Source organism: Oncorhynchus kisutch, linkage group LG6 (assembly GCF_002021735.2).
Source record: "Oncorhynchus kisutch isolate 150728-3 linkage group LG6, Okis_V2, whole genome shotgun sequence".
In the NCBI taxonomy this organism is placed as follows: domain Eukaryota; kingdom Metazoa; phylum Chordata; class Actinopteri; order Salmoniformes; family Salmonidae; genus Oncorhynchus; species Oncorhynchus kisutch.
Window position 1 is genome coordinate 64373156 of NC_034179.2, and position 27704 is coordinate 64400859.

At 41.4% G+C, this 27704-nt stretch overlaps 2 protein-coding genes and 1 pseudogene across 3 annotated transcripts; all 3 read right to left on the bottom strand.

Annotated features, from left to right (window-relative positions):
• Positions 1-2413: 2413 nt before the first annotated feature.
• On the bottom strand, positions 2414-4848 carry LOC109892209 (modulator of macroautophagy TMEM150B-like; annotated as a pseudogene).
• Positions 4849-6935: 2087 nt separating this feature from the next.
• LOC109891887 (modulator of macroautophagy TMEM150B-like) lies at positions 6936-8396 on the bottom strand. The gene is made up of 4 exons (XM_031825959.1): positions 8389-8396; positions 8068-8158; positions 7421-7598; positions 6936-7117 (listed from the first exon to the last, which is right to left on the bottom strand). Exons 1-4 carry the CDS (start codon positions 8394-8396, stop codon positions 6936-6938), a joined length of 459 nt encoding a protein of 152 aa, XP_031681819.1.
• A 4706-nt stretch (positions 8397-13102) lies between these two features.
• On the bottom strand, positions 13103-22990 carry adsl (adenylosuccinate lyase). Of its 2 annotated transcripts, none has more exons than XM_020486291.2 (11): positions 22722-22990; positions 20360-20563; positions 20130-20174; positions 19876-19955; positions 18654-18872; positions 18417-18507; positions 18212-18281; positions 17700-17938; positions 14012-14101; positions 13649-13825; positions 13103-13384 (listed from the first exon to the last, which is right to left on the bottom strand). In XM_020486291.2, exons 1-11 carry the CDS (start codon positions 22854-22856, stop codon positions 13298-13300), a joined length of 1437 nt encoding a protein of 478 aa, XP_020341880.1. In that variant the 5' UTR covers positions 22857-22990; the 3' UTR covers positions 13103-13297. The 2 variants fall into 2 exon arrangements, with proteins under 2 accessions (XP_020341880.1, XP_031683036.1); XM_031827176.1 differs by lacking the exon at positions 22722-22990 and adding an exon at positions 21781-21875.
• Between the last annotated feature and the right edge of the window lie 4714 nt (positions 22991-27704).

Below are 27704 nucleotides of genomic sequence, written 5' to 3' on the forward strand. Positions count from 1 at the left end.
AGAGAGAGAGAGAGAGAGAGAGAGAGAGAGAGAGAGAGAGAGAGAGAGAGAGAGAGAGAGAGAGAGAGAGAGAGAGAGAGAGAGAGAGAGAGAGAGAGAGAGAGAGAGAGAGAGAGAGAGAGAGAGAGAGAGAGAGAGAGAGAGAGAGAGAGGAGAGAGAGAGAGAAGGAGGATAGAAGAGAGAAGGCTGTCGCATGCCAAAGACAGAAAATAATGCTGAGTATAGTGGTTTGAACTAACATTGAAAGTGCTGAATAAATCCACTCAGCCAAGACTGCACAGATATTGCAGACCTGGGAAAAGATACAGCTCTGTGGATCATAGGTGCCACATTAACTGGAAGACAGAATTCAATTCTCTACAGATACTGAGAAAGCATTAGGAGCACACTGTACATCACACTGCAGTGGGAAAACTGAGGAAATAGAAGTTGCATCTGTTAGGGAAAATATTGCACCAGTTGAACTGGTCTGTGGTGGTGCCGATCCAAGATGCTGATTGAATAAGATAACTTAATTCACCAATTGTTCACAACGTCCAACCAAAATGTAACTTCTGCTTTATCCCAACCCCTCCAAAACACACACATACATATACAGGTTGGAGCAGGGGGCTGCCACACTGGGCGCCTATGGAACAGTTGTTGTGGGGGGGCTATGTGCCTTGCTCAAGGGCACAACGGCAGGCAATGGCATCTAGGATTGGATAGTAGCAACCCTCCGGTTTCCAGCTCACTTCCCATCAGACCTGGATTCAAACTGGCAACCGTCCGGTTGCTGGCACGCCTCTCTAACCGCTAGGCTACCTGTCGCACTGCCGATTTAATAACTTCCCAGCCGTAATTTGATTTCATGATGACAAACAGCGACAAATGACCGCAAAAGCTCGTTCTGTCTGAGGAATCACTACTTGGTAACAAGAGAAAAAATATATGTATTGCCATTGGACTTTTCCTCTCTATGCTCAGTCATAGAATTCCTAAGCTTAATCACCACTTAAGTTGGATATATTTGCGGCTACATGATTTGCGTACTGTAGGTCCGCATTACTCTGGAATCGTTAAACCCTTCACAGTGTTGTAAAGACCAGTGTGACTCCTACCTGATGTAGTGGAATCTCTCTGTGATATTAACAGTCTCAGCGATACCTGGCAAGAACAAGAACTGTGTTTAGTATTTCAACACTTCAGTGACACTCAAACCTTTTTCAGAACTCACTGTGGAGTTTGACACAAACAAAATTGAGTTATTCAGTTAATGTGTTTTGTTTCTCGCTCTCAGAAAATACGTTTTCTGTGTCTGTTACTTGCACCAATAGTACTATATTTTATTCTCTACTCTGTTTTGGAACACAGAGATGCAGTATAATGTACTTTAAAAGTTCAAAATTGTAAGCGGAAAGATATTTGCCACTCAGTTGGTATGATTCTGTACGTAAATGCGAAACTCCATTTAGTATGATATATTTAGGTTCCATTTTCAATTAGGTTACGTTAGGTTACATTATTAATGGAAAAACGCTCGTACAATATCATCTGACTTATAGGAGGCATAATATCATACATCTTACCCGGTCGTACAATAGCATACGAATTGGATGAGACCAGGTTGCTTGCTGTAGCAATTTATTAGAATTATGGGAATTTACGTTGATGGTTAGGGAAACTAACTACAAAGGTTAGGATAATTTACATGAAAGGTTAAGAGAACTAACATGACAAAGGTTGGGTGAATATGTAGCAGGTTAGTTTTCAAGATCTGTAACTTTCAAAATACAGAAATCATCCCCGTATGATGCATTTTGCATGAAGCAAACGGGGATGATTTCTGTATTTTGAAAGTTACAGATCTTGAAAATGTGATTGCTGACAAGCAAAACATTGTGGGAATATGTTTACAATGAACTAATGAAACAAATACCAAAATATCGTTTTTGGGTGGAGTTTTCCTTAAAGTTTAGGGTTAGGGGACGGGTTAATAACTAAAATGCATCAGTTGTCCCCTACTCAACTCAAACATGCAACTTTTGGATTGCTAGATGGTCATGGCTTACACACCCCACCCGACTGACCAACTAACCGAACTCCCTCTTTTTGTTGCTGTCTTAGTAGGTATCATATGTCTTGGAGGTGCTAAGAAACACATAAAGTATGTTTCATATGGCTCTGAGGCCAGGCTGACTTACATGGCCTGATGGTGCTACCATGTGGTAGAATGGACTAACTACAGTGTAGTGCCTCTCTCACCCTCACCCTACAGATTCATGTAACAGTGAAAGCAATACAATGAGACAACCTACAGAGAGAGAAAACATAGCAGCCACCACTGCTGTAGTCAAAAGATGAACAAAGATCCGAAAAATCACTCTCTATTTCCCATAAACTCAACAGAAACCAAACAAAAAGAGGTTTAGCTAAGGAGATGCCGCATCAAAGACGGTAGTATTTTATTCAAGAAAAAGAGTAGCATTTTATTCAACAATAGGTTTCAAATATGTACACTTAAGTGGAGCTTCATCAGTCAGAGCTGAATGTTCAAATGTTATGTAATTATTACATTACTGTTCTGTTGGCTGTACCACTGTACATTATGATTCCACCACTGTTGATGCTCTGGGTCTTGCTGAGGCCTTGGTTCTGCACGGTGAGCTGGTGATGGTCGATGTGACGGAACTCGGATGCAAAGAGGCCAAATAGGACAAAGAAGCACATGACCAGAGCCCACTCAGAAATGGACGCCATTGAGCGGTAGCCAGTATCAAAGAGTAGACCTATGGCCACTGAGGAGGAAAGGGGAGTCAAGGAGCACAACCCAAACAGGTGACAATGTCTAAAATATAGCCGTTTGTAGGGAGGACATAGAGTTCTATGATATTATTTTTATGCGCAATGTTTTCACTGTAAATTCAGGTAAAGAAGCATGATTTAGGATGATTTTTTTATCATTTACAATTAGCTGTGTTGACCCTGGATCACCATTCAGCCGTGTTGATCTTGGATCGTCGAGCACTCCCCTTGTGCTCTCCCTCTCTCTGATTTATCTCAGCTGATAGATCTGATGTTAAAGGATACTGGTGATGACCAAGATGGTGCAGATGCTACAGAGGGCAGCTCTGAGAGGCCCCATCCAGCGACGGCCTTTAGAGGGCTGGACTTTATAGGTGAGCCACACCTGCAACCAGAAGTAGGCCAGGCCCACAAAGAAGGCCAGAAAAGCCCCGAACACATGGATGCCAAACAACACAGATTGCTGAAAGAGACAGATGGAGAGAGGAATGGTGGTGAGAGGGAAAGAGCCAGGCAGGATATTGTCAACCATATTTCAGGGTATATCAATATGGCATCTTTTTAAGGGAACATGCTAGGATTGGGACGATATTGGGATTCGTATGACGATAATACTGTAGTTATAGTATCCTATTGTAATCGTAAGGCGATACCCGAAAGCTGCCGAGGATGGAGATGCCCAGAGATGAGATGAAGCCCAGTACGATACTGCCGATGTTCACCTTGCTGTTCTGACCATAGTCCCTGACCTGCTGAAACCGGATCACCACAACCCACAGGACTGACAGAGATAGGGAGAGGAAGAGAGAGACAGAAAAGAGAGAGATGGAGGGTAGAGTGGGGAGGATAGAAGGGAGGAGAAGGTTGAGGTTACATACGAAAGACAAGACAGAATAATAAAGTGGTATGAACCAACGTGTAAGTGCTGAATAAATTCACTTACTCAAGACAGCACAGATGTTGCAGACCTGGGAAAAGATACAGCTCTGTGGATCATAGGTGCCACATTCACTGGAAGACAAATTCACATTTGAATTATTTACACATTTGGAAATGACTTGGTAATGAAATATTGACTTTTCAACAAATAGCCACCAGTGTGTCAGTGGTATTGTGGCATTCTGGACTCAGTCACATTTCCCAGCATGTTTTGTTAGTGGTTATACCCGTTTAACTGGTCTGTGGTGGAGCCTCTATTGACATAGTCTAGATACACAGTCGAATTCAGGGTAAACCCTTTACAGTGTTGTAAAGACCAGCGTCACTCTTACCTGATGTAGGGGAATCTCGCTGTGATATTAACAGTCTCATTTGATACAGCGATACCGAACCTGGGAAGAACAAGAACTGTCATTAGCATATCAATACTTCAGTGGTTTTCTGTTTGTTATTTGCACTGAGAGTACGTTTATTATCCTCAACACAATCTCATTGTACCGTAGCATAAGACCACACTGTTATTATATCTAGACAAGTAGCTGGAGAGAGCAGACCAGTCTGTTAAGATACTCACACCACTCATATTCCCACAGTGCCAAACACCGCCAAGCAGATTGGAAGGAGTGCCCAGAGCCACATTATTGTTTACTTACTTCCCCTGGGAAATATGAAACGAGACAACTTGAGACAGCCAGATACACGTTTAGCCTAATTTCAATAAAAAAAGGGACAAAGGCCCTCAACTGAGGAACTCAGGAATCCATGAGAATATCTTACCCCAGGACATTTCACATGGTGACTATCCCAGATAAAGATTTCTGCGATGATCTTTGAGGATCACCTTCCTCGGAGCCTTAGACAGGAAACTGTCAGAGGCACCTATAACCTGGTAACGGAGAGACCCAAGAATAGTCCAACAAAACTAAGGTTAATCATTGTATGTTGAAGTGAGCATAGGCTTGATGGTGCCACCATGTGGTAGAATTGACTTCCGCATCCCCCTCACACAGAGATTCCTGTAGCAGGGAAACCAATAACATGTGACAACCAGCAGAGGGACGAAACATAGCATCCACCACTGCTGCAGTCAAAACATTGAGGACATATTCTCCCCTTTCAACAGAAACAAAGAGATAGGCTCTAGGTGAATAGATGCTGTAGACGACTTACCCAGAAGCAAATCTTGACCTGTATTTTTCTGCCATAACTCTCAGGGTTGACTGAGACATCATGTAGCATGCTGTCTTTCTAATGCAATGTGAAACAGTCAGTCTTCACCTTCTGCTCGATAGCCTGGCTAAACGGACTGACAAAACAAGAGCCTGAAGAAACTGCAGCATTCTCCTTGGCGGGCAGCCAATCTGTCTGTGCCGATGCAACGGCGGAGGACCGGGTGTGTTCAGGAGGGTGCAACGTTAAAAAGCATTCAGCTATAAATGCGTTACGTAGAACAGCTATCCTTATATGTCACATAGAATTAGGTGTCATGCCACGTCTATAAATTATATTTCTATCTGCAACGTTCTTAATGCTTTTACCTCTCTGATTACACCTCTGGTTGTTTGTGTGAGAGGGTAATTCTGAAGAAAATGAAGGGCAGCACAGCTGATGACAGCCACCACCTGCACACGGCACTCACCAAGAGCAAATCAGGAACGGGTGAGTTTCCCAAAGGTATTCTTTATGTTTTTGGGGGAAACTCACACCCAAGGCTGCTTGTCCTAAAGGCTTGGACACACAGTGCTATATGCCTATTTAATCAGAAACACTAATAGCACTGAAAACAAGATTTGGTACAACATCTATCAACAATATGGACCTTTGATGCAAGAAACATTGATTGTTTCAAATGTTTGTAAAGAATTTCATCTGCTGTTTTACAATGCAACATAAAAATAAAAAGGATGTTTTTTAAATGACGTGTGTTTGCACTGGGAGAACAAATGTCATGATATTATTATTATTTGATTTTTTTACATGACAGACACTGATGGAATGCTCGATATTCTCTGTACGGTAAGTTTAAAGTGACATTTTATTCAACATTAGTCAAATAAAATCACTTAAGTTATGTAAACCCTCATCAGACACTTATGTAAACCCTCATGACTTAAAAAAAAAAACTTTGTTGAAGTATCAGTTCCTGTCTCACATCATATTAAAGTTGATTTCAATTTCCATGGCAATAATCAGTTCATTCATCTTCCTCTAGATAAATACTGTAGATATGTTTCCAGCGTTCATGTCTTGATGTGCCATTGAAATAATATCTGTTGGAACAAAAATAAAACCAAAAGGGGAGAAAATCTTAGATCCGCTTAACTGAATAACAGTACAAGACAATTAGAATTGTGAAACATCTTTTTTATATAACTTTATGCCTTTTTTCAATACTTTCATAACATCATATTCAATCAGTAAATAAATAACAGTAATACAAAAGTTGTTTGTGCGTGTACAACAAAATGCTGGGTTGTTCGACCCAACTGCTGGGTTGCAGGCATTGGGCCACTTAGTTGGGTTGTTTTCTTTAAAAAACTGCTGGGTTATTGATGCTGGGTTATTGAGATATGACCCAGCGGATCAGCTCAGAAGACTGGAGTCATGGCTTTGTAGGGGCGTGGCTTTCAGATAGTTATTTTTGGCCACCCATGAGAATAAATGTCATTCTGGTTCATGTGTTCTGTTGTATTGTTATCACATGTTAAGGTTAAACACAGACACTTTTGTAGCTTTAATGATGCTTTCACAAGTATGTGTGTTCCCCAAGAGCTTATGCTAAAATATGGGATATCTCAATGTTGGGATATGTATATAATAATGTTATAAATGTTATATTCAAATATGTAATGTGCAAAGAAATTCAAAGAAAATTGAAATTTGCAGTGTACAAACTTAACAGGAATGACCTTTACTCTTACAGGTGGCCAAAAATCATTATTTGAAAGCCACGCCCCCAATAGGCCATGCCTCATGAAAATAACCTATGGACAACATTTTTTTTTTAAACAGCTGCTGGGTCAACCCAACTGATGGTAAAAAAACAACTAATGATGGTTCAATTAACCCATGTTTGGGTATTCACACAACCCAACTAGCTGGGTCAAAATAACCCAGCGTGTATGTGTGTGTGTGTGTGTGTTTGTTTTTAGATGCTAAGCAATGAACAGTGTATCAATGCATAGTCATTGTCACAGTCTCATTGGCTTTACTATGAAACCACTCCATTGGTGATCTGTGTCTTCAGACCTTGTTTCTGCACGGTGAGCTGGTGGAAGTCGATGTGACGGAACTCGGACCCAAAGAGGCCAAAAAGGACAAAGAAGGACATGACCAAGGCCCACTCACAAACGGCCGCTCCAGATTTGTAGCTGGTATTATGAAGTATAGCCACTGGGGAGGGAAAGGCCAGGCAAGGAGCAACAACACAAGCAGATGACCTGTCAATGTCGAAACTATACAGTTTGTATACCGTCTCATTCCCAGCTAAGTGTAGTGTACCACTGTACTGCCAGTCTGGTCAGGGAATATATACTACAGTCCATTGTTTATGTGTCATATTTTCACTGGTATTCAAGTTGCTATATTTTGCATAAACACTGTTAAGCATGCATCAACAGTGAGTAATAGATGTGTTTTATCTTCCTACATGAAGAGACATTCTCTCGCCCCCAGCGGTATGGTCTGTAAGGATACTGGTGATGACCAGGATGCTGCAGATACTGCAGAAGGTAGCTCGAAGAGGTCCAACACAGTGGCGGTCTTTAAAGGGGTGGGCTTTGTAGCAGAGCCACACCTGCAGCTGGAAGTAGGCCAGGCCCCCGAAGAAGGCCAAAAACGCTCCCAACAAGTGGATCCCTATCAGTACAGATTGCTGAAGGAGAGGGATGAAGAGAGGGAGGGATCGGAGAGAAGATGGAACGAAGGAGATATAGCCAGCAATTGTCAAGGTATAACAATATGTCAACTTGCTATGTGTAAATGCGAGGGGCGGAGGGTATTTAAGCAATAAGGCCCGAGGAGGTGTGGTGTATGGCCAATATACCACGGCTAAGGGCTGTTCTTAAGCACGACATAGCCTTTAGCCGTGGTATATTGGACATATACCACAAACCACGAGGTGCCTTATTGCTATTATAACCGGTTACCAACGTAGTTAGAGCAGTAAAAATGTATGTTTTGTCGTACCTGTGGTACACGGTCTGATATACCATGGCTGTCAGCCAATTAGCATTCAGGGCTCGAACCACCCGGTTTATAATAGGACAAAGATATTATAATAGTATTGCGATAACTGCCCTTTATCACAATAGTTTACACTGAAGCGAGATTCCAAACGATACCTGGGAGTTTCCGATGATGGAGATGCCCACACAGGAGATGAAGCCCAGTACGATACTGCCAATGTTCACCTTGCCGTTCTGACCATAGTCCCTGACACCGGATCACCACAACCCACAGGGCTGACACACAGAGAGAGAAGGGGGTATTTTTGTTGTGTGTGTATATATATATATATATATATATATATATATATATATATATATATATATATATATATATATATTCACTTACCCAGGACAGCACAGACGTTGCAGATCTGAGCAAAGATGCAGCTCTAAGGATTATAGGTGCCACATTCACGACGGAACAAAAATATTCACATTTGCATTCTCTACGATCATAAACAAATAATATAAGACGTAGGAACCTCAAAATGTGTATTCGTTGATTTCACAATACACACCTTATTGTTTCCCTCTCATACTTTAAGTAAAAAAATGTATCTTAGTTTTTGCTTCAAATTATTCTAAAAGTACCTTAAAAAAAAATGAGTGTGTAACTCAATGAAGTTGCTTATAGGTGATTTGGATATGAAGCGCAAAGAAGCTAATATTGACTTGCAGACCGGTAAACACAACCAAAGCATGGATTGCTGTCATTTTTTAAATGTAACTTTTTTTTTTTAACTAGGCGAGTCAGTTAAGAACAAATTCTTATTTACAATGACGGCCTACCCCGGACGACGCTCGGCCAATTGTGCGCCGCCCAATGGGACTCCCAATCACGGCCGGATGTGATGCAGCCTGGATTCGAACCAGGGACTGCAGTGACGCCTCTTGCACTGGGCTGCGCCACTTTGGAGTCATACCTTGTCCATAGACTGCTTACAGGGTAAGGAAATCAATGTCATTTTGTAATTTGGGTGAACTTTAATACACCATGCTAGCTATCGGCATGCCTCCCCGGGTCCTCTCCAAATAGTACCGCTGCACGTCCTGACCGGTTGCATCTGGGCCTGGGACTGTGTATGTCTGTGAGTGAGTGCATGTGTGCTAGTGTGTGGAGAATCAGAGCAGGGGGTCAGTCCAGTTCAAGTGTTCAGCAGTCTCATGCTCCGATACCATCTTCCGTTCTGATACCAACGGGCTCAGAGACCGTTTCTATCCACAAGCCATCATACTGCTGAACACTTGAACTGACCACCTGCTCTGATTCTCCACACCCACTCATACATTCATTATACACACACACACACACACACCCACACGCATAAAATCATTCATTACACACACATCACAACTGCTGCTACCAGACTCGTATTATACTGCTCAATTTATACACGTGCACCCCTCTCCAATACACGTGTAAATATTGGACAATAAATGGTGCTTTCCTGTATTATACTTACACTGAATGTACAAAACCTTAAGAACACCTGCTCTTTCCACGACATAAACTGACCAGGTGAAACCTATGAACCCTTATTGATGTCACCTGTTAAATCCCCTTCAATCAGTGTAGATGAAAGGGAGGAGACAGGTTAAAGATGGATTTTTAAGCCTTGAGACATGGATTGTGTATGTGTGCCAATGGGCAAGACAAAAAAATTGAAGTGCCTTTGAACGGGGTATGGTAGTAGTTACCAGGCTCACCAATTTGAGTGTGTAAAGAACTACAATGCTGCTGGGTTTTTCGCACTCAACAGTTCCCTGTGTATCAATAATGGTCCCCCAAAACACATCCAGCCAACTTGACATTGTAAAGTCCATGCCCTGACGAATTGAGGCCGTTCTGTGTATGCAAAAAAATTATTTTATTTTCTGCCATTTGCGTTATGTTCGTATTCTTATATTTTCTTATTTCTTATTGTTGTTGCATTGTCGAGAAGGAACCTACAAGCATGTTTTTAATTGGACGATGTATACCGTGCGACAAATACAATTTGAATAATGTTATAACTTTAATATTAAAGTGATATAGTGTTGATTCCTCAATGATTCACTTTTCATTTTGATCCATGCCATTGAGAATATTTATAGAGTACTGTGAGACATTGACTTGATTACAAGACCAGTGTGACTCCTACCTGATGTAGGGGAATCTGTCTGTGATGTTAACGGTCTCATTCAAAACAGCGATACCAAACCTGGCGAGAACAAGGACTGCAGTTAGTATTTTAATACCTCCCATTACAACATACCCTTCGACAAGTATTCAGACCCTTTTACTTTTTCCACATTTTGTTAAGTTACAGCCTTATTCTAAAATATATTAAATTGTTTGTTTCCATCATCAATCAACACACAATACCTCAGAATGACAAAGCAAAACTAGAATTTTAGATATTTTTGCTAATTTATCAAAAATAAAAATTCACGTAAATATTCAGACCCTTTACTCAGTACTTTTTTTGAAGCACCTTTGGCAACGATTACAGCCTCAAGTCTTCTTGGGTATGACACTACAAGTTTGTCCCAGACTTGTCCCAAAGCCATTCCTGTGTTGTCTTGGCTGTGTGCTTAGAGTTGTTGTCCTGTTGGAAGGTGAACCTTCGCCCCCAGTCTGAGGTCCTGAGCAGGTTTTCATCAAGGATCTCTCTGTACTTTGCTCTGTTCATCTTTCGCTCGATCCTGACTAGTCTCCCAGTCCCTGCCGCTGAAAAACATTCAAACAGCATGATGCTGCCACCACCATGCTTCACAGTAGGGATGGTGCCAGGTTTCCTCCAGAAGTGACATTTGTCATTCAGGCCAATGAGTTCAATCTTGGTTTCATCAGACCAGAGAATCTTATTTCTGAAAGTCTAGGTGCCTTTTGGCAAACTCCAAGTGGGCTGTCATGTGCCTTTTACTGAGGAGTGGCTTCCATCTGGCCACTCTACCATAAAGGCCTTTTTTGGCATTTTTTGAAAGTACATTTTTGAAAGGGGTTTGCTCTGCAAGACATTACAGTAACAGTCTGGCCAACAATGTCCTGATTCACAACTATTTGCACTAGCTCCTCCCAGTAACATACTGTACAAGCTGTGGGCTTCCTCTGCACACCTCGCTCTCTCACTCACACACACACAACCGCATTACCATAAATGATTGTACATCCACATAGTGAAACCAAAAATCTATCAGAAGGACTTGATATACTCTTCTTTCTCTCTAGACTGAAAGCTGTAACAGGGTGTCTACTGTTGAGCATTAGATAAGTTAAATACAAAGTAATAAATGAGTGTAATAATGGTTCCACTGCACCAATATCATCAGCTTCCTATGATGACGCTCTTGGTAATAAAGATTGGTGGTACAAAGGACCTTTGACCCGATCCATTTGAAGTAGAAGCTGTGTCCTTTAGTCTCAATAGGTTTATGGTGCCTCAAATAGCTAACAAGTTATTTAATTAAACTCCATGTTGTTTTACTTGGTGAATAATACATTCATTTAGGAAAATGTAGTGTTGGAACAGTATGGAATTCAGACGTAGGCCCTGAAATGTCAGATTTCACAGTTGAAGTCAGAAGTTTACATACATTTAGGTTGGAGCCATGAACTCGTTTTTCAACCATTCCACACATTTCTCGTTAACAAATTATAGTTTTGGCAAGTCAGTTAGGACATCTACTTTTTGCATGACACAAGTCATTTTCCCAACAACTGTTATTATTTCACTTAATTCACTGTATCACAATTCCAGTGGGTCAGAAGTTTACATACTAAGTTGACTGTGCCTTTAAACAGCTTGGAAAATTCCAGAAAATCTGGCTAATTGACATCATTTGAGTCAACTGGAGGTGTGTTCAACTCAGTGCCTTTTTGCTTGACATCATGGGAAAATCTAAATAAATCAGCCAAGAAAAAAATTGTAGACCTCCACACGACTGGTTCATCCTTGAGAGCAATTTCAAAACGCCTGAAGGTACCACATTCATCTGTACAAACAATAGTACGCAAGTATAAACACCATGGGACCACGCAGCCATCATACAATCAGGAAGGAGACGCGTTCTGTCTCCTAGAGATTAATGTACTTTGGTGCGAAAAGTAATCACAGAACAGCAGCAAAGGATCTTGCAAAGATGCTGGAGGAAACAGGTACAAAAGTATCTATTTCTACAGTAAAACGAGCCCTATATCGTCATAACCTGAAAGGGCGCTCAGCAAGGAAGAAGCCACTGCTCCAAAACCCCCATAAAAAAAGCCTAACTACGGTTAGCAACTGCACATGGGGACAAAGATCGTACTTTCTGGAGAAATGTCCTCTGGTCTGATGAAACAAAAATATAACTGTTTGGCCATAATATCCATCGTTATGTTTGGAGGAAAAAGGGGGAGGCTTGCAAGCCAAAGAACACCATCCCAACCGTGAAGCACGGGGGTGGCAGCATCATGTTGTGGGGGTACTTTGCTGCAGGAGGGACTGGTGCACTTCACAAAATAGATGGCATCATGAGGAGGAAAATATTGTGGATATATTGGAGCAACATCTCCAGACATCAGTCAAGAAATTAAAGCTTGGTTTGCAAATGGTCTTACAAATGGACAATGACCCCAAGCATACTTCCAAAATTGTGGCAAAATGGCTTAAGGACAACAAAGTCAAGGTATTGGAGTGGCCATCACAAAGCCTCGACCTCAATCCAATGGAAATTTTGTGGGCATAACTGAAAAAGCTTGTGCGAGCAAGGAGGCCTATAAACCTGACTCAGTTACACCAGCTCTGTCAGGAGGAATGGGCCACAATACACCCAACTTATTGTGGGAAGCTTGTGGAAGTACCTGAAGAATTTGACCCAAGTTAAACAATTTAAAGGCAATGCTACCAAATACAAATTGAGTGCATGTACACTTCTGAGCTCTTGGGAATGTGATACAAGCTGAAATAAATCATTCTCTCTGCTGTTATTCTGACATTTCACATTCTTAAAATAAAGTGGTGATCCTAACTGACCTAAAACAGGGAATTTTTACTTCGGCTTAAATGTCAGGAATTGTGAAAAACTGAGTTTAATGTATTTGGCTAAGGTGTATGTAAACTTCTGACTTCAACTGTATGTATACGTTGTAACCTTGCTAGTTTAGCATTACATCATTAAACTCACCGACTTTTGATTTCAATCTTTTATTGTCTTACAATACAGCATGCAATTAGTCAGTCATGAGGTTTATTTTGGTGTGTAACAGTATGTGTTTTAGTGAAAAGGCCACTCCTGACCTGCAAAATAATATCATCATTTCAGAATTGGTTAAAACTAAGTTAAGCGTTAAATTAGTCGTTTTTTTAGGTCAGTGTCCCCTGTTTTAGAGCTCCAGCTCAAATTTGACGTCAATCTCGGCCTTGTAAGGTTCCAGCAGAGGGCGTACCTCCTCAGAGAGAAACCTCGCCACCTGAGAAGGAGACAGAATGATGAGTTAGGGTGCGTCAACTATAAGCGTATGGAGAAAATCTGTATACTCTACTAAATACCAAAGAGCACACTGGTGATATTGATGCTCAGATTGAATGGATATTTTGCCACCATGAAATCTGTACCAAGTGTGCTGGAGATTATTTTCTGTTTTAACTAAAGGTTAAACTAAAGATTTTACAATACTCTGAGGCCAAGTTGTGAAAAACAAAGATAACGGGTAGTGGGGTGTTCTGTATAGTACCTGTTGGGGGGCGCGGCCGATGAAGGTCTTGGGGTCCAGGATGTTGTCAAGATGGCCCAGGATAGGGGCGAAGTAGGGGTCAGCCTGGACCCTGGCCAAGAGGTCATTGTCCCCCCCCTCCTGTTTCACCACGTTTGCAGCCTGCTGGGACAACACACGGATCTTCTCATGGCAGTCCTGGAGCAAGAACACAGGCAAGAGAAACTGTTACTGTGTGATTACACAAAAATATAAATACGCAACATGCAACCATTTCAAAGTTTTTGACTGGGAATATAGATAAGCATCTGTTGGTTACAGATACCTTTAAAAAAAGGTTGACTCATACAGCAGACATCTCCTTCGCTAGAAGGGTGTGTGTACCTGTCTGTTGCCTCCAGCCTTCACCATAGCCATGATGATGTTCTCTGTAGCCATGAAGGGAAGCTCATGACGGATGTGTCTCTCTATCACCTGAGAGCGTGAGAGAGGATGAGAGAAAGCGAGGGGGAAAGATGAAAATTATGATGAGAAAGGGATAGATTACATTAGGAGTGTAACGGTTCACCAAACCCAGGGTTCGGTACGTATTACGGTTAAGGGGTCACGGTTCAGTTTCGGTAGAGCAGGACATTTTTTAAAAGGCAACAGTTACTGTAGTTAATTTTAGTTTGGGCAAAATATGTCAAACTAACCCAGGAACAGATCATGAGCCGTATAATGTCGGGCCCAATAAAAATGTTTTTGTTTTTCCAGGTTTCTGATTTCCCCCTGTCAAAAACACTTTAAAAAGGAAAAAGAACAATACACCAGACATTTTAGGTCTGGCAAAAAAACAAATACATTTCATTTTTGGGTGAAGATAACCTTTCATTTAGGTGCACAAAGTATTGAGAAACTTTTGTTATTGACCAAATACTTATTTTCCACCATAATTTGCAAATAAATTCATTTAAAAAAAATCCTACAATGTGATTTTCTGGATTTCTTTTCCTCATTTTGTCTGTCATAGTTGATCTGTACCTATGATGAAAATTACAGGCCTCTCTCATATTTTTAAGTGGGAGAACTTGCACAATTGGTGGCTGACTAAATACTTTTTTGCCCCACTGTATATTTTTTTTAATGAAATATTAAATTAATATAAGTATTCAAACACTTTACTCAGTACTTTGTTGAAGCACCTTTGGCAGCGATTAAAGCCTCAAGCCTTCTTGGGTATGACGCTACAAGCTTGGCATACCTGTATTTGGGGAGTTTCTCCCATTCTTTTCTGCAGATCATCTCAAGCTCTGTCAGGTTGGATGGGGAGAGTTTCTCCAGAGATGATCGATCAGGTTTAAGTTCAGGCTCTGGCTGGGCCCCTCAAGGACATTCAGAGACTCCCAAAGCCACTCCTCTGTTGTCTTGGCTGTGTGCTTAGGGTCGTTGCCCTGTTGGAATATGAATCTTCGCCCCAGTCTGAGCTTCGGAGCAGACTTTCATCAAGGATCGCACTGTACTTTGCTCCGTTACTTTTGCTCGATCCTGACTAGTCTCCCAGTCCCTGCCGCTGAAAAACATCCCAACAGCATGATGCTGCCACCACCATGGTTCACCGTAGGGATGGTTCCAGGTTTCCTCCAAAAGTGACATTTGTCCTTCTGGCCAAAGAGTTCAATGTTGGTTTCATCAGACCAGAGAATCTTATTTCTCACGGTTTGAAAGTCTTTAGGTGCCTTTTGGCAAACTCCAAGCAGGCTGTCATGTGCCTTTTAATGAAGAGTGGCTTCCGTCTGGCCACTGTACCATAAAGGCCTGATTGGTGGAGTGCTGCAGAGATGGTTGTCCTTTCCAAATCATGTCCAATCAATTTAATTTACCACAGATGGACCCCAATCAAGTTGAAGCAACATCAAGGATGATGAATGGAAATATGATGCACCAGAGTTCAATTACGAGTCTCATAGCAAAGGGTCTGAATACTTGTGTAAATAAGGTGTTTTATTTTGTAACATGTTTTCGCTTTGTCATTATGGAGTATTGTGTGTAGATTTTTATTTATTCTAAAATGGATTTAGGCTGTAACGTAACAAAATGTGGAAAAAGTCAAAGGGTCTGAATACTTTACTTTGTAGTTAACATTTCATTGAGAAGGTTTTTAGGAAAGACTTTCCATCTACCAGAAGACAGCTGTCCTTAGCATCATCGTGTACAGCTATACACAGACAGGGGGATCCCGCACCATTGCCTCTTCAGAAAGTTGAAGGAATACACTAATGACTTGTGCATTTTCTTCACGTCTTATCTTGGGCAAATTAATGCTCTAATAAGTTCAATACATTTTTGCTTCTACGAGGAAGCCAAAATATTCCCTAACTGGAGATTTAAACAAATGGAGGATCATCCCATTCTGAGATACACAGTTGAAGTCGGAAGTTTTACATACACCTTAGCCAAATACATAAAATTAGTTTCACAATTCCTGACATTTAATCCTAGTAAAAATTCCCTGTCTTAGGGCAGTTAGGATCACCACTTTATTGTAAGAATGTGAAGTCAGAAAAATAGTAGAGAACGATTTACTTCAGCTTTTATTTCTTTCATCACATTCCCAGTGGGTCAGAAGTTTACATGCTACCAAATACCAATTAAGTGTATTGCCTTTAAATTGTTTAACTTGGGTCAAAGATTTCAAGTAGCTTTCCACAAGCATCCCACAATAAATTGGGTGAATTTTGGCTCATTCCTCCTGACAGAGCTGGTGTACCCAGGTTTGTAGGCCTCCTGGCTCGCACACAGGCTTTTTCACTTCTGCCCACAAATTTTCTATAGGATTGAGGTCAGGGCTTTGTGATGGTCACTCCAATACCTTGACTTTCTTGTCCTTAAGCCATTTTTCCACAACTTTGGAAGAATGCTTGTGGTCATTGTTCATTTGGAAGACCCATTTGCGACCAAGCTTTAACTTACTGACTGATGTCTGGAGATGTTGCTTCAATATATCCACACAATTTTCCCCCCTCATGATGCCATCAATTTTGTGAAGTGCACCAGTCCCTCCTGCAGCAAAGCACACCCACAACATGATGCTGCCACCCCCATGCTTCACGGTTGGGATGGTGTTCATTGGCTTGCAAGCCTCCCCCTTTTTCCTCCAAAACATATTGAAGGTCATTATCGCCAAAGGGTTATATTTTTGTTTCATCAGACATTATTTCCTTTTGATTTTCCCATGATGTCAAGCAAAAGAGGCACAGAGTTTGATGGTAGGCCTTGAAATACAGCCACAGGTACACCTCCAATTGACTCATATGTCAATTGGCCTATCAGAAGCTTCTAAAGCCATGACATTATTTTCTGGAATTTTCCAAGCTGTTTAAAGGCACAGTCAACTTAGTGCATGTAAACTTCTGATTTCAACTGTGTGTGTGTGTGCACTATATTCACTCAAAGTGCTGACCAAACAGAGGTCCCCGTACCGAATGGTTCGGATACGAATGTGTACCGTTACACCCCTACATGACATCAAATCACATTTTAATGTGAGTGTAGCGAAAAGCTTGTGCTTCTAGTTCCAACAGTGCAGCAATATCTAACAATTCCCCAATAACTACCTAATACACAATCTAAGGCATGGAATAAGAATATACAAATATATGGATGAGCAATGACAAAGCGGCATAAACAAGATGCAATAGATAGTATAAAATACAGTATATACATATGAGATGAGTAATGCAATATATGTCAACTTTATTAAAGTGGCATTATTAAAGTGACTAGTGATCAATTTATTAAAGTAGCCCATGTTTGTATGTAGGCAGCAGTCTCTGTGTTAGTGATGGCTGTTTAACAGTCTGATGACCTGCAAGACAGTGCGAGTTGAATGTTGTTCCTCTGTGTGCAGATAGGCAGTTGTGTGCATTACTCATGAAATGACAAGGTTTAAAACGCTAGTGATAATACCTTATGTGGACAATGGTAAAAAAAAAGAAATGTTTTAAACATCCCGGTTTGTGTTTTTATCCTCAATTTCTGTCTGGAGAAGCTTACTACATTTAATTAGCTAAAAAAAACTCAATGACTCTACCTTGGGGTAGACCACCAGACCTTCAGTGATGTTCTGCAGGGTGCTGAGGATGATGTCAGCAGTAAGGAAAGACTCAGGGAGAGAGATTCTCCTGTTGGCACTGTCATCTAGTGTTCTTTCCAGCCACTGGACAGAGGCGGTCTGGAGGGGATCAGCAAGCAGCGCTATCAGGTGGCGGGCCAGACTACAGCAACGCTCACAACGCATTGGGTTCCTCTTGTAGGCCATGGCACTGGAGCCTGGTGGGGGGGAGACTTGTCAGTGGGACCCAGACAAGTAACAATGGGTTGGCATTTAGGAAATAACATAAACTAGCTGTTTACTCTGAGTCATCAGGATGATTTACTGGTTGGAGGTAAAGAGGTAAAGAGGTAAAGGACCTTCTGATCTTTTGCTCCAATCCGCTTTGAGAAAGATGCAAGGAGAGAGGAATCGAGAGTCACCCTAGTTTTGGGATTAGATTCCCCTATACCTGGGTAGGAAGTTGATCAATTTCTTCTCTTATAACTCACCGATCTGCTCCTTCTCAAACGGCTCCTCAATCTCTTTAAGGTTAGCCAGCAGGCGGATGTCAGTGCAGATCTGAGGAGGAGAGTATAATGTATTACCTGTGGGTCATTCAACTACTGTTAAAGACCACCAGGAGGCATTGTTTCTCCGTATATAGACTGTAAGGATGACAAACTGATTTCCACTAAAGTAAAAGCTCATCTCGACCTTGTGGATGGTGGCTCCCATGCTGGCCAGGTGAGAGAGGGAGTCAATGTCCACCTTACGACTGTACGTCTGTCCGGTCACCATGTAGGCCCTGGGAGGAAAAATGAACAGGATTAGAGAACATAAACCTAAAAATAAAAAAAGTTGAGGGATCTGTTTTTACTAGCCTCAAATTACAAAACTTGTGGTAGATAGGAAACTCAAGAGACTGTTGACAAAAGTATAAATTAAACTCACTTTTTGAAGCCTGCCATCTCTGTGACCATTCTGTCCAGATCCTCCACCTTATCATGGTCCCCCTGGAAGAGCTGCAGGAAGCTGGCCTGGGTGCCCGTAGTACCCTTCACCCCCCGGAAACGCAGGTCTTCGCGGGCACGCTGAAGGTTCCGCATGTCCATGGCCAGGTCCTGGAGCCACAGACATGCTCTCTTACCCACTGTGGTCAACTGGGCCGGCCTGGTAGAGAGCGAGAGAGAGGTAAAATATAAATAAATATAAAGATTCAAATAAAAACAGAAAGATGAAGACAGAAATAAGCCAGAGATTAAAGTGCACTGAATATATCGCTTTAATCCTAGAGGAATATAAGAAGATTTTGAAGATACACAACGTAGAGGATGAGAGGACAGGAGAACTAAAAAGTAAATAGAGTACCAATGGTCAATAGGGATTTGTCAATGGAAATAATTGGTCTTCAGTTCAACAGCTGTTCAGAATCTTTGGAATGTCAGACTCAGAGCTACGTGTGCCACGTTTTCATTGATCTGTACATTGAGACTGGAGCAGGATACTTGTTATTTGGCCATTGGCCCAGTTGTACTGCAAGGACTTCTGATTGGTCAACCCCAGGCTAGGGTGGGGGGGGGGTTATAAATGGCATTGTGTTCCTTTGTTCTGTGGAGAAAAGTTGAGGACAGGGGGAATGAACATCTACCTCCCAGCATAACAGCTATGATTTGACCTTTTCAAATGAATACATTTTTCTCCCCCTGATTTGCTTTGGGGTTTGTGTTATTGAAGAATAACATCAACTGCCAACAGGAACATGAGTGTTCATAGACAAATGGTGAGTGATTTACACAGATATACCCTAGGAGTCAAAGGTCAAAGTTCTGTTGACCTGAACATTCCAAAAATATTTCTGATGGATAGCTGTGAAGCTAAGCTTTCCAATGTTATAGGATTAAAGGCTATACGTGAACAATACATTGTTCAAAACTGACATTGTTTGTCATAGGGTAAAACCCCTATGGGGAAAATAAATGGGATGGAGGGATGAAGAGACAGAGAACGCTACCATTGCTACACTGCTATCACACACTTTCCAACTCTAGAGACACAAACCTTGAAGAAAATCACTGAGACATCGTCGGCCCAAGTGAGCCCGACAGCCCAAATTTGAGGGTCATGCTCATGTACTAATAAAAACTTTCGAACCTCCTGGGGTGTTCATACTTACTGGTAATGTGTGAAACCCAGGGTGGGGAGATCAGCGTATTTTTCAGCAAAGTTTGACAGTCTGTCGATCACTCTGGCCAACTATAGACAGAATACTGTTTTTAGTTTACGGAAGTGATGAGGATATATAGGATCATATTTGTTCGCAGACATTTTCAACAAAGTTGCACATAACTTTACACTATACTATCAGTATCTAGTGCTGCCCTGGGGGTAGTAGTATTAATCCTTCCTGGTCTAAAACAACTAATTTACCTTTGGCAGGAGAATGTCAAAACCGTCACGAAGCAGGATCAAATCCTGGGAGAAAAAAAAGCAGGTATATCAGTCAATATGAATAAAAATCTTAGTCGTATGTATATATATATTCTCATGGGTATATATATATATATATATATATATATATATATATACACCCATGAGAAACAAACATGACCATTAAGCACACTCATCCTAAAATAACGTGGTTGCCAGGCTTCTCTTACCGTGTTGTCTCCCACGTAACAGGAAGTGGCACCCAGGTGGATGATGGGAGCCGCGGTGGGGCAGCAGTGGGCAAAGGTGTGCACGTGGGCCATGACATCATGCCTCAGCTTGCTCTCCTCCTCCGCCGCCATGGCAAAGTCGATGTCCTCAGCGTGGCTTTCCATCTCGGTCACCTGGGCGTCGGTGACGAGCAGGCCAAGAGCCTGGAGAAGGGAGGATAAGAAGAGGAGAGAGTTAGAAGGAGCAGACAAAGAACCTGGAGGTCAGCGGGGGAGGGGGCAAGAGAAGCAGAGACAGTTAGAGATGGTACTCTAGGGGTGTAGGGAAAGCACTGCAGCCTGTCATTGTAGCTGATACACTGGATGCATATCCCAGAGTAAGCGCTAGCTACTTTATCAAGTGTTCCCTGGATTTTATTAAGCCGAAACATCGTTGCAACATTACAGCTTGTAGTCGTTGCACATTGTAGGCTCCTATGTAATAAAAAGTAAGCCAATTGGGTCAATGGGACGTGAGGTAGAACGGTTCAGAAAGTGGGTCAACATTTTCCAATCACTTTCAAACAGATAGCTAGATGCGTTGTTGTTTTGCTCCATATCTCAGAGTACTTAGGAAAACTATTCAAGCACAATCATCACGGTAGGTCTATTTACAACCATTGAAAAATAGAATGTGGTGTTTGAGTAGGAGATCAGGAGGTTGGCCCTGTGTTTATGAGAATAGCGAGTGACATTTCTGGGCAGCGTCTCAACTCCCTCCCTACCCCTCCCCTTAACCGTAAGTAACAATGTTTTTTACTTGGCTCTGGATAGGTAGGCAGTGCAGTGGTGGAGTTCCCACCATATTGTATACAACTTACATATCTGCAAACATAAAAGGGTTACTTATGGCCAAGGAGAAGGGAGTGAAGAGAGTAAAGAGGTTAACTCTCAGGGAGTGTCTTATTACCCTGACATTTTGGCCTGGCTATTTTAGACAACCCCACCCCAACAGAAAGACACTGTAGCCCAACTTGCTACTTGACATCTGACAAAACAACATTTTGTATGGGAACACTACGTACATTCCTTTTCATAAGGGCACAAGTTTAAAGTAGCTACTAGCGAGTGTGAGAAGAGATTTCCAACACCCCCATGGCCCTGTATATGCGTGTGTGTCAGCTAAGCTGCTAAAATTCTCCACAAGCAGAGATGACCAGTATTTAGGGAAAGGGGAATACCTAGTTAGTCGTCCAACTGAAATGTGTCTTCCATATTTAGCCCATGAAATAGCGAATCCACTAATCGGAAGGAGTATCCATATACTTTTGGCCATGTAGTGTTTATTTGCACACATATTTTGTTGTTTATTTTGATACAAAATATAACGATCAATGTATCTGTATTTTGTCATTTCTGGCTATCCCTGCCTATATCCTTACCTTTGTGTAGTCCATTTCCCCTCCACTAACAGAACAGATGAGCTGATGCATTTGACAGAGGGTCTGATAGTAACGTTAATTACACACACAGCGCCCCTGTAAATTAGAAGGGTTGTGTAAGTCATTTTTGTCTTTAAGCTAATCAAAAAAAATTGCTCACATCCAGGCCGTGATTGGGAGTCCTATAGGGTGGAGCACAATTGGCCTCTAGCGTCCTCCGGGTTTGGCCGTCATTGTAAATTAGAATTTGTATTTAATTGACTTGCCAGGTAAAAAAAGGTTAGATAATAATTATTTTTTTAAGCTTATTGTTTTTCTCTTAAAAGGTTTTTGCTTTGCAACACTTAGGTTTCAAAGTCTGCACTTTTACTCATGTGGACTAGCTAGACATATATCCAGTTTCCAAATAGTTTAGCCCAACAGCAGTGGAATATTGGAATTTGCAGTGTGGTCACGAGGCTGAACAATATATGGAACCCAGACATTAAGTTAGAGGCTAGATTCATTGAAGGGGATAACGTTAAATCTGAAGGACTACTACAGGGTTGATTGAAAGTTGGTAAAGTAAGTTGACTAGTCCAGTGTTAACCAATCCTGGTCCTCGAGTACCCCCCCAACAGTACACAACTATGCAATGACTATCACAAGACACTGCATCCTACTAGCAAGACTAGCTTGTTTAGCTGCTGCCTACTATGGTTCGCATCTTCTCTCTTGGGAAGGCAAACATTCTGAACCTGTTCATTTACTGTAAGGTCCCCATATTTAGAGTAGGGAACTTGAAGTCTCTCAATGTCGCAACTTTTACAATAGACTTGCAAAATATATTTGGAAAACAATAGCTAGCTAACGTTAGTTACTGAAATACAGACGAGGGCATGCATAACAGTTACATGTTCATCCCATGATGGCTAGCTAAGTTACTATAAAATATCTAACACCTTTTCCGCTTTGGCCAGGTAGATCCACAGTTTTCTCCACGTTGTGAATTTCTTCCTGTCACTGAAGTTGTAGGCCATTTCCTTGCTGGCATATCGAGACACCAGCGGCGAACGATACTTACTAAATTCGTCCATAACTAAAACTCGCTTATCACCAGCATGCGTGCAGTGCTGCCAACTAATTTGAAGGGGAAATTGCTAAAGGCAGGTAAATTTGTTGCTAAAAGTTGCTCAATTACGTTATGATATCATTGCGTGATGATGTCATTACGTAATAACGTAAACCTGTGTCATTACGTAGAATACGCAACAAAGTTACTGAAATTGACTGGCCATCTCGGCAAAAAATATGATTGACATTTGTTAGTAAAGATTTCTTTGTTTATTATCATATCTTTTTATTTGTAAAAGTAATATAAACACAACACATTTTATATGATCACATTTTTATTTTGAAACACAACACATTGAATTATTAAACAATTACATTTTATTTGTTTATTTTTTAACTACTAAGCCTACACATTCTGAACAATTATAGTTTTAAGCAGTGTATTGGTAGTTAGTTAACATGCTACCTAACTGCTCAACAATTATAGGTACCGGCTAATAACAAGGTATATATGCTATCTTATTGAACAAGCAACTTAACTCAAATAAGGATGTATGCGCTAGGCGTTTCTCTCCAGCTCTCCAGGTTGTTGTGCTGCTTGGCTGGCTAGCTGCTCAATGGTTTCCTCCAGATATTGCCACTGTTTTCACACACACTGCAGTACACACTGCCACCACCAGCTGTGTGTCTCCGCCAGTTCCAGAAAGTCCACTCCTTGCATACATACTGTAAATATGATGAATCATAGGTTGGCAAGGAAATCCTCTTCATCTTCATTGTCACGGAGCTGGAACCAGCAGTAGAGGATGGAGTGGCCTTAAAGCTGTATGCTGCTGTGGTGCCAAACTGCTGCAGAACTTCACTTGGTAGTTTATGCTGGTAACAGGTATCACCAGCCAGCTTCAGTCCATACCACACCAGGAGTATGGAGTTGAGAGTGTGCAATGACATTCTATTTCTTATAACTTTGACTTAACCACACTCATTTGGCTGAACAGCCGTTCAACCTCCGCGTTTGAGTGTGGCAAGGAGAGGGCAGCGAGTGCAGCTTTGCACAGTTCTTCAAATGAATTTGACCCAAAAGAGTCTGTGTAGTTATTAACTTCTCTCCAAAACTCGACTGTATTTTCAGTTGAGTCCCACCTAAACAGATGGAATTTCTCTATTGGGGAACAAATGTATCAATTGTTTGGGGCTGGTATCCCAGTAGCTCAGCTACTTTAATCATTTCAGTGGTGCCTTTATTGTGCTTTAGTGTTTCCTTAACACTGAACAAGGCCATGTTTCGCAAGGATTCAAGGTTGTCTGGGAGCCTTGCTTGGAGCTCCATGCTTAAAGCAACAATGTAGTTGATGCACTGTCTCCGAATGACCTTTTTGTCCTCTGGCGCAAGACTGAGTTGGTACACCGTGCTCTCGAAAAGGTACCGAAGGTATGGTGATGGACTGAGATGTCCATCAATGGCATCCTTCAGGACATACATTTTTGCCATAGTGTTGACTACTTTGCTGCAAATTGATGTTAAGAGGTGTACCAGATTGTCCAAAAGCTTGACAGGATCTGTTTGCTCTCCCTCAAATGACTTCACTGCAACTTGTACGTTGGACAGGATTGATTTTAAGAATGTCAGGTAGACATAGTTGGTCTTGTCCATGTACATGGCGTGTAGCACATCCACCATGTAGCAACGCTCTCTGGCCTTGGTCAACTCAAAGTGGAGTTTCAGTTCTTCCCACTGGCTCAATATACAAGTTACCGCAGGCTCAATCGATAGCCAACGTGTGGCACACACTTTGGTGATCTGCAGGGGTTTCTGGCCACAATTAATGGTGGCATACACTGCTTTGTACTGCTTTGTACGCCTCGCGCCATTTTGGGGAAATCGAAAACCAGTTTAAGATTGAGTATTCAACACTCCTAGGGATGGTTTCTTTGGATGCTTCACAGACAGCCAATTGTAAAGACTGGCACACACAGCGGGTGAGTACCAAATTGGGCAATGCACATTCTTCCTTTAAAATTATGTGCACCCCGTTGTGCACCCCAGTCATCACGGACGCATTATCAGTGCCAATACACTGAAGATTCTCTTTTTTAAGGTTACACTTCTCAAGAAACAACTGTTCTTTTTTTAGCACTGAAATACCGATTCACCACACCTAACTTCTCATCCCCCACATCTGATGTTACCCTTCTGAGAAAATAAGGAGCCAGTACTCCCCTAATCATTCCTGTGCACTTGGTGCGGTGCATTTGGAATTTTGTTGCTGCCGCAGAATCTGAAAAGGCAGCTTTGCAAGCCATACCTAAAGGGTTACATGCTAGCAGCGAACAATGCTCAGCAGTGGCCATTGCAATAGTAGCTTCTGCAATAGTAGCTTCTGCGCTTTTGCAGTTATCCACTTTTTTAACCAACTGTGGTAATGTAGCCTGAGTTGTGGGGTTGTACGGTTTTAATAATTTTTTTTGCTTTGCTGTAGCACAATGTTTTTTGATGTCATACATTTTTGCAAGCATATCTGATTTGCAGTACACACAGTATGCCTGACAATCATCCCCAATTACTGGCATCAGCCACCCTTTAAATTCAGGTACAGACTCACACTCTTTTCTGTACTTCTGGCAATACAATTTTGATTGAGACATGTTGATTGATGTTGTAAGTTCTGTTCAAGATCAAACATTTGTCACCAACTATATTCATTGGGTTTGTCTCATCAAACACATACTACTGCTGCTGCAGTCAGCCAACAATGATTTGCAATTTGCTGAAATTGCTGCTGACATCACTGTAAAGGTTGTCGTCAGTGGAAGAAGGAGAGGACCAAAGCGCAGCGTGGTTAGTGTTCATCTTTTTAATAAGAAACTGAACACTTCAAAATTACAAAACAACAAAGTGACAACCGAAACAGTTCTATCTGGTGCAGACACACAAAGACTGAAAATAACCACCCACAAAACACAAAAAGGAAAACAGGCTACCTAAATATGGTTCTCAATCAGGGACAACGATAGACAGCTGCCTCTGATTGAGAACCATATCAGGCCAAACACAGCAATAGAAAATATGGAAAAACTAACATAGACTGCCCACCCCAACTCACGCCCTGACCATACTAAATAAAGACAAAACAAAGGAATAAAGGTCAGAACGTGACTATCCCTCACAATGCACTGTTGCAGCCAGGCACGTGTGTTGTGACTGAGTGTGTGACAGAGAAAATAGTTTTTGTGTCATTTAGAGGGGAAATGTGTGCATTTTAGCGTTTGAGTCACTTTTCAAAAGTTGCTAAACGTTCCAAATACATTTTTAAAAGTAGCTAAATTTGTTGCTAGGTGCTGTTTGAAAGAAAAGTAGCCAAATCTAGCATCACTGCCTGCGTCTAGTCAGCAACAATTCAAAAGTACTTCCAGTTCTTATTATTCAATGAGGTTTAACGGCGGTTGCCATCCAATAAATGTTGCATTACCGCCACCTACTAGACTGGAGTATATCTCCCTTATACTTTACTTGAAAAAAAAGATCAATACTTAATAAATCAATAAATGCACTACAATTAAAACTACACTCACTAAAACCCCACCACCCTACTCCACTATTTAAATCTATTTAGTCCTACCTCAGGCCAACAGGCTGCAAGGATCGGACACCACCACGTAACACACTCTGTAACTCTTCTGAAGTCAAGTCTTGCACACCCAAATATCTATCTGCAACTGCCACCACCACCTCAATTTTCTGTGACTTACATTCCATCCCTGCAATACAGTTGATAACCATTGTTATAAGCACAAAAACATCTAATCTTACTGAAACATACAATACCAGTCATAAGTTTGGACACACCTACTCATTCAAGGGTTTTTCTTTATTTTTTACTATATTCTACATTGTAGAATTATAGTGAAGACATTAAAACTATGAAATAACACATATGGAATCATGTAGTAACCAAAAAAGTATTAAACAAATCAAAATGTATTTTATGTTTGAGATTCTTCAAAGTAGCCACCCTTTGCCTTGATGACAGCTTTGCACACTCTTGGCTCTCTCTCAACAAGCTTCATGAGGTAGCCACCTGGAATGCATTTCAATTAACAGGTGTGCCTTGTTACATTTGTGGAATTTATTTCCTTCTTAATGCGTTGAGCCAATCAGTTGTGCTGTGATAAGGTAGCGGTGGTATACAGAATATAGCCCTATTTGGTAAAAGACCAAGTCCATATTATGGCAAGAACAGCTAAAATAAGCAAAGAGAAATGACAGTCCATCATTACTTTAAGACATGAAGGTCAGTAAATCCAGAAAATGTGAAGAACTTTGAAAGTTTCTTCAAGTGCAGTCGCAAAAACTATCAAACACTATGATGAAACTGACTCTCATGAGGACTGCCACAGGAAAGGGAGAGCCCGAGTTACCTCTGCTGCAGAGGTTAAGTTCATTAGAGTTACCAGCCTCAGAAATCATCAATTAACTGCAACTCAGATTGCAGCCAAAATAAATGCTTCACAGAGTTTAAGTAGCAGACACATCTCAACATCAACTGTTCAGAGGAGAGTGCGTGAATCAGGCCTTCATGGTCAAATTGCTGCAAAGAAACCACGACTAAAGGACACAAATAAGAAGAAGAGACTTGCTTGGGCCAAGAAACATGAGCAATGGAGAATAGACTAGTGGAAATCTGTCCATTGGTCTGATGAGTCCAAATTTGAAGTCCAACTTCTCACACCTAGGAACGTCCCTCCTACACATTGCTGCCATATGCCCATAAGCCATCATTTATATATCCTAACATCACTTTGTCGGGCAAAGACTCAACATCAAAACTCAAGGACAGGCAACGACTCTTCTGTTTCACCACTCACGCCAC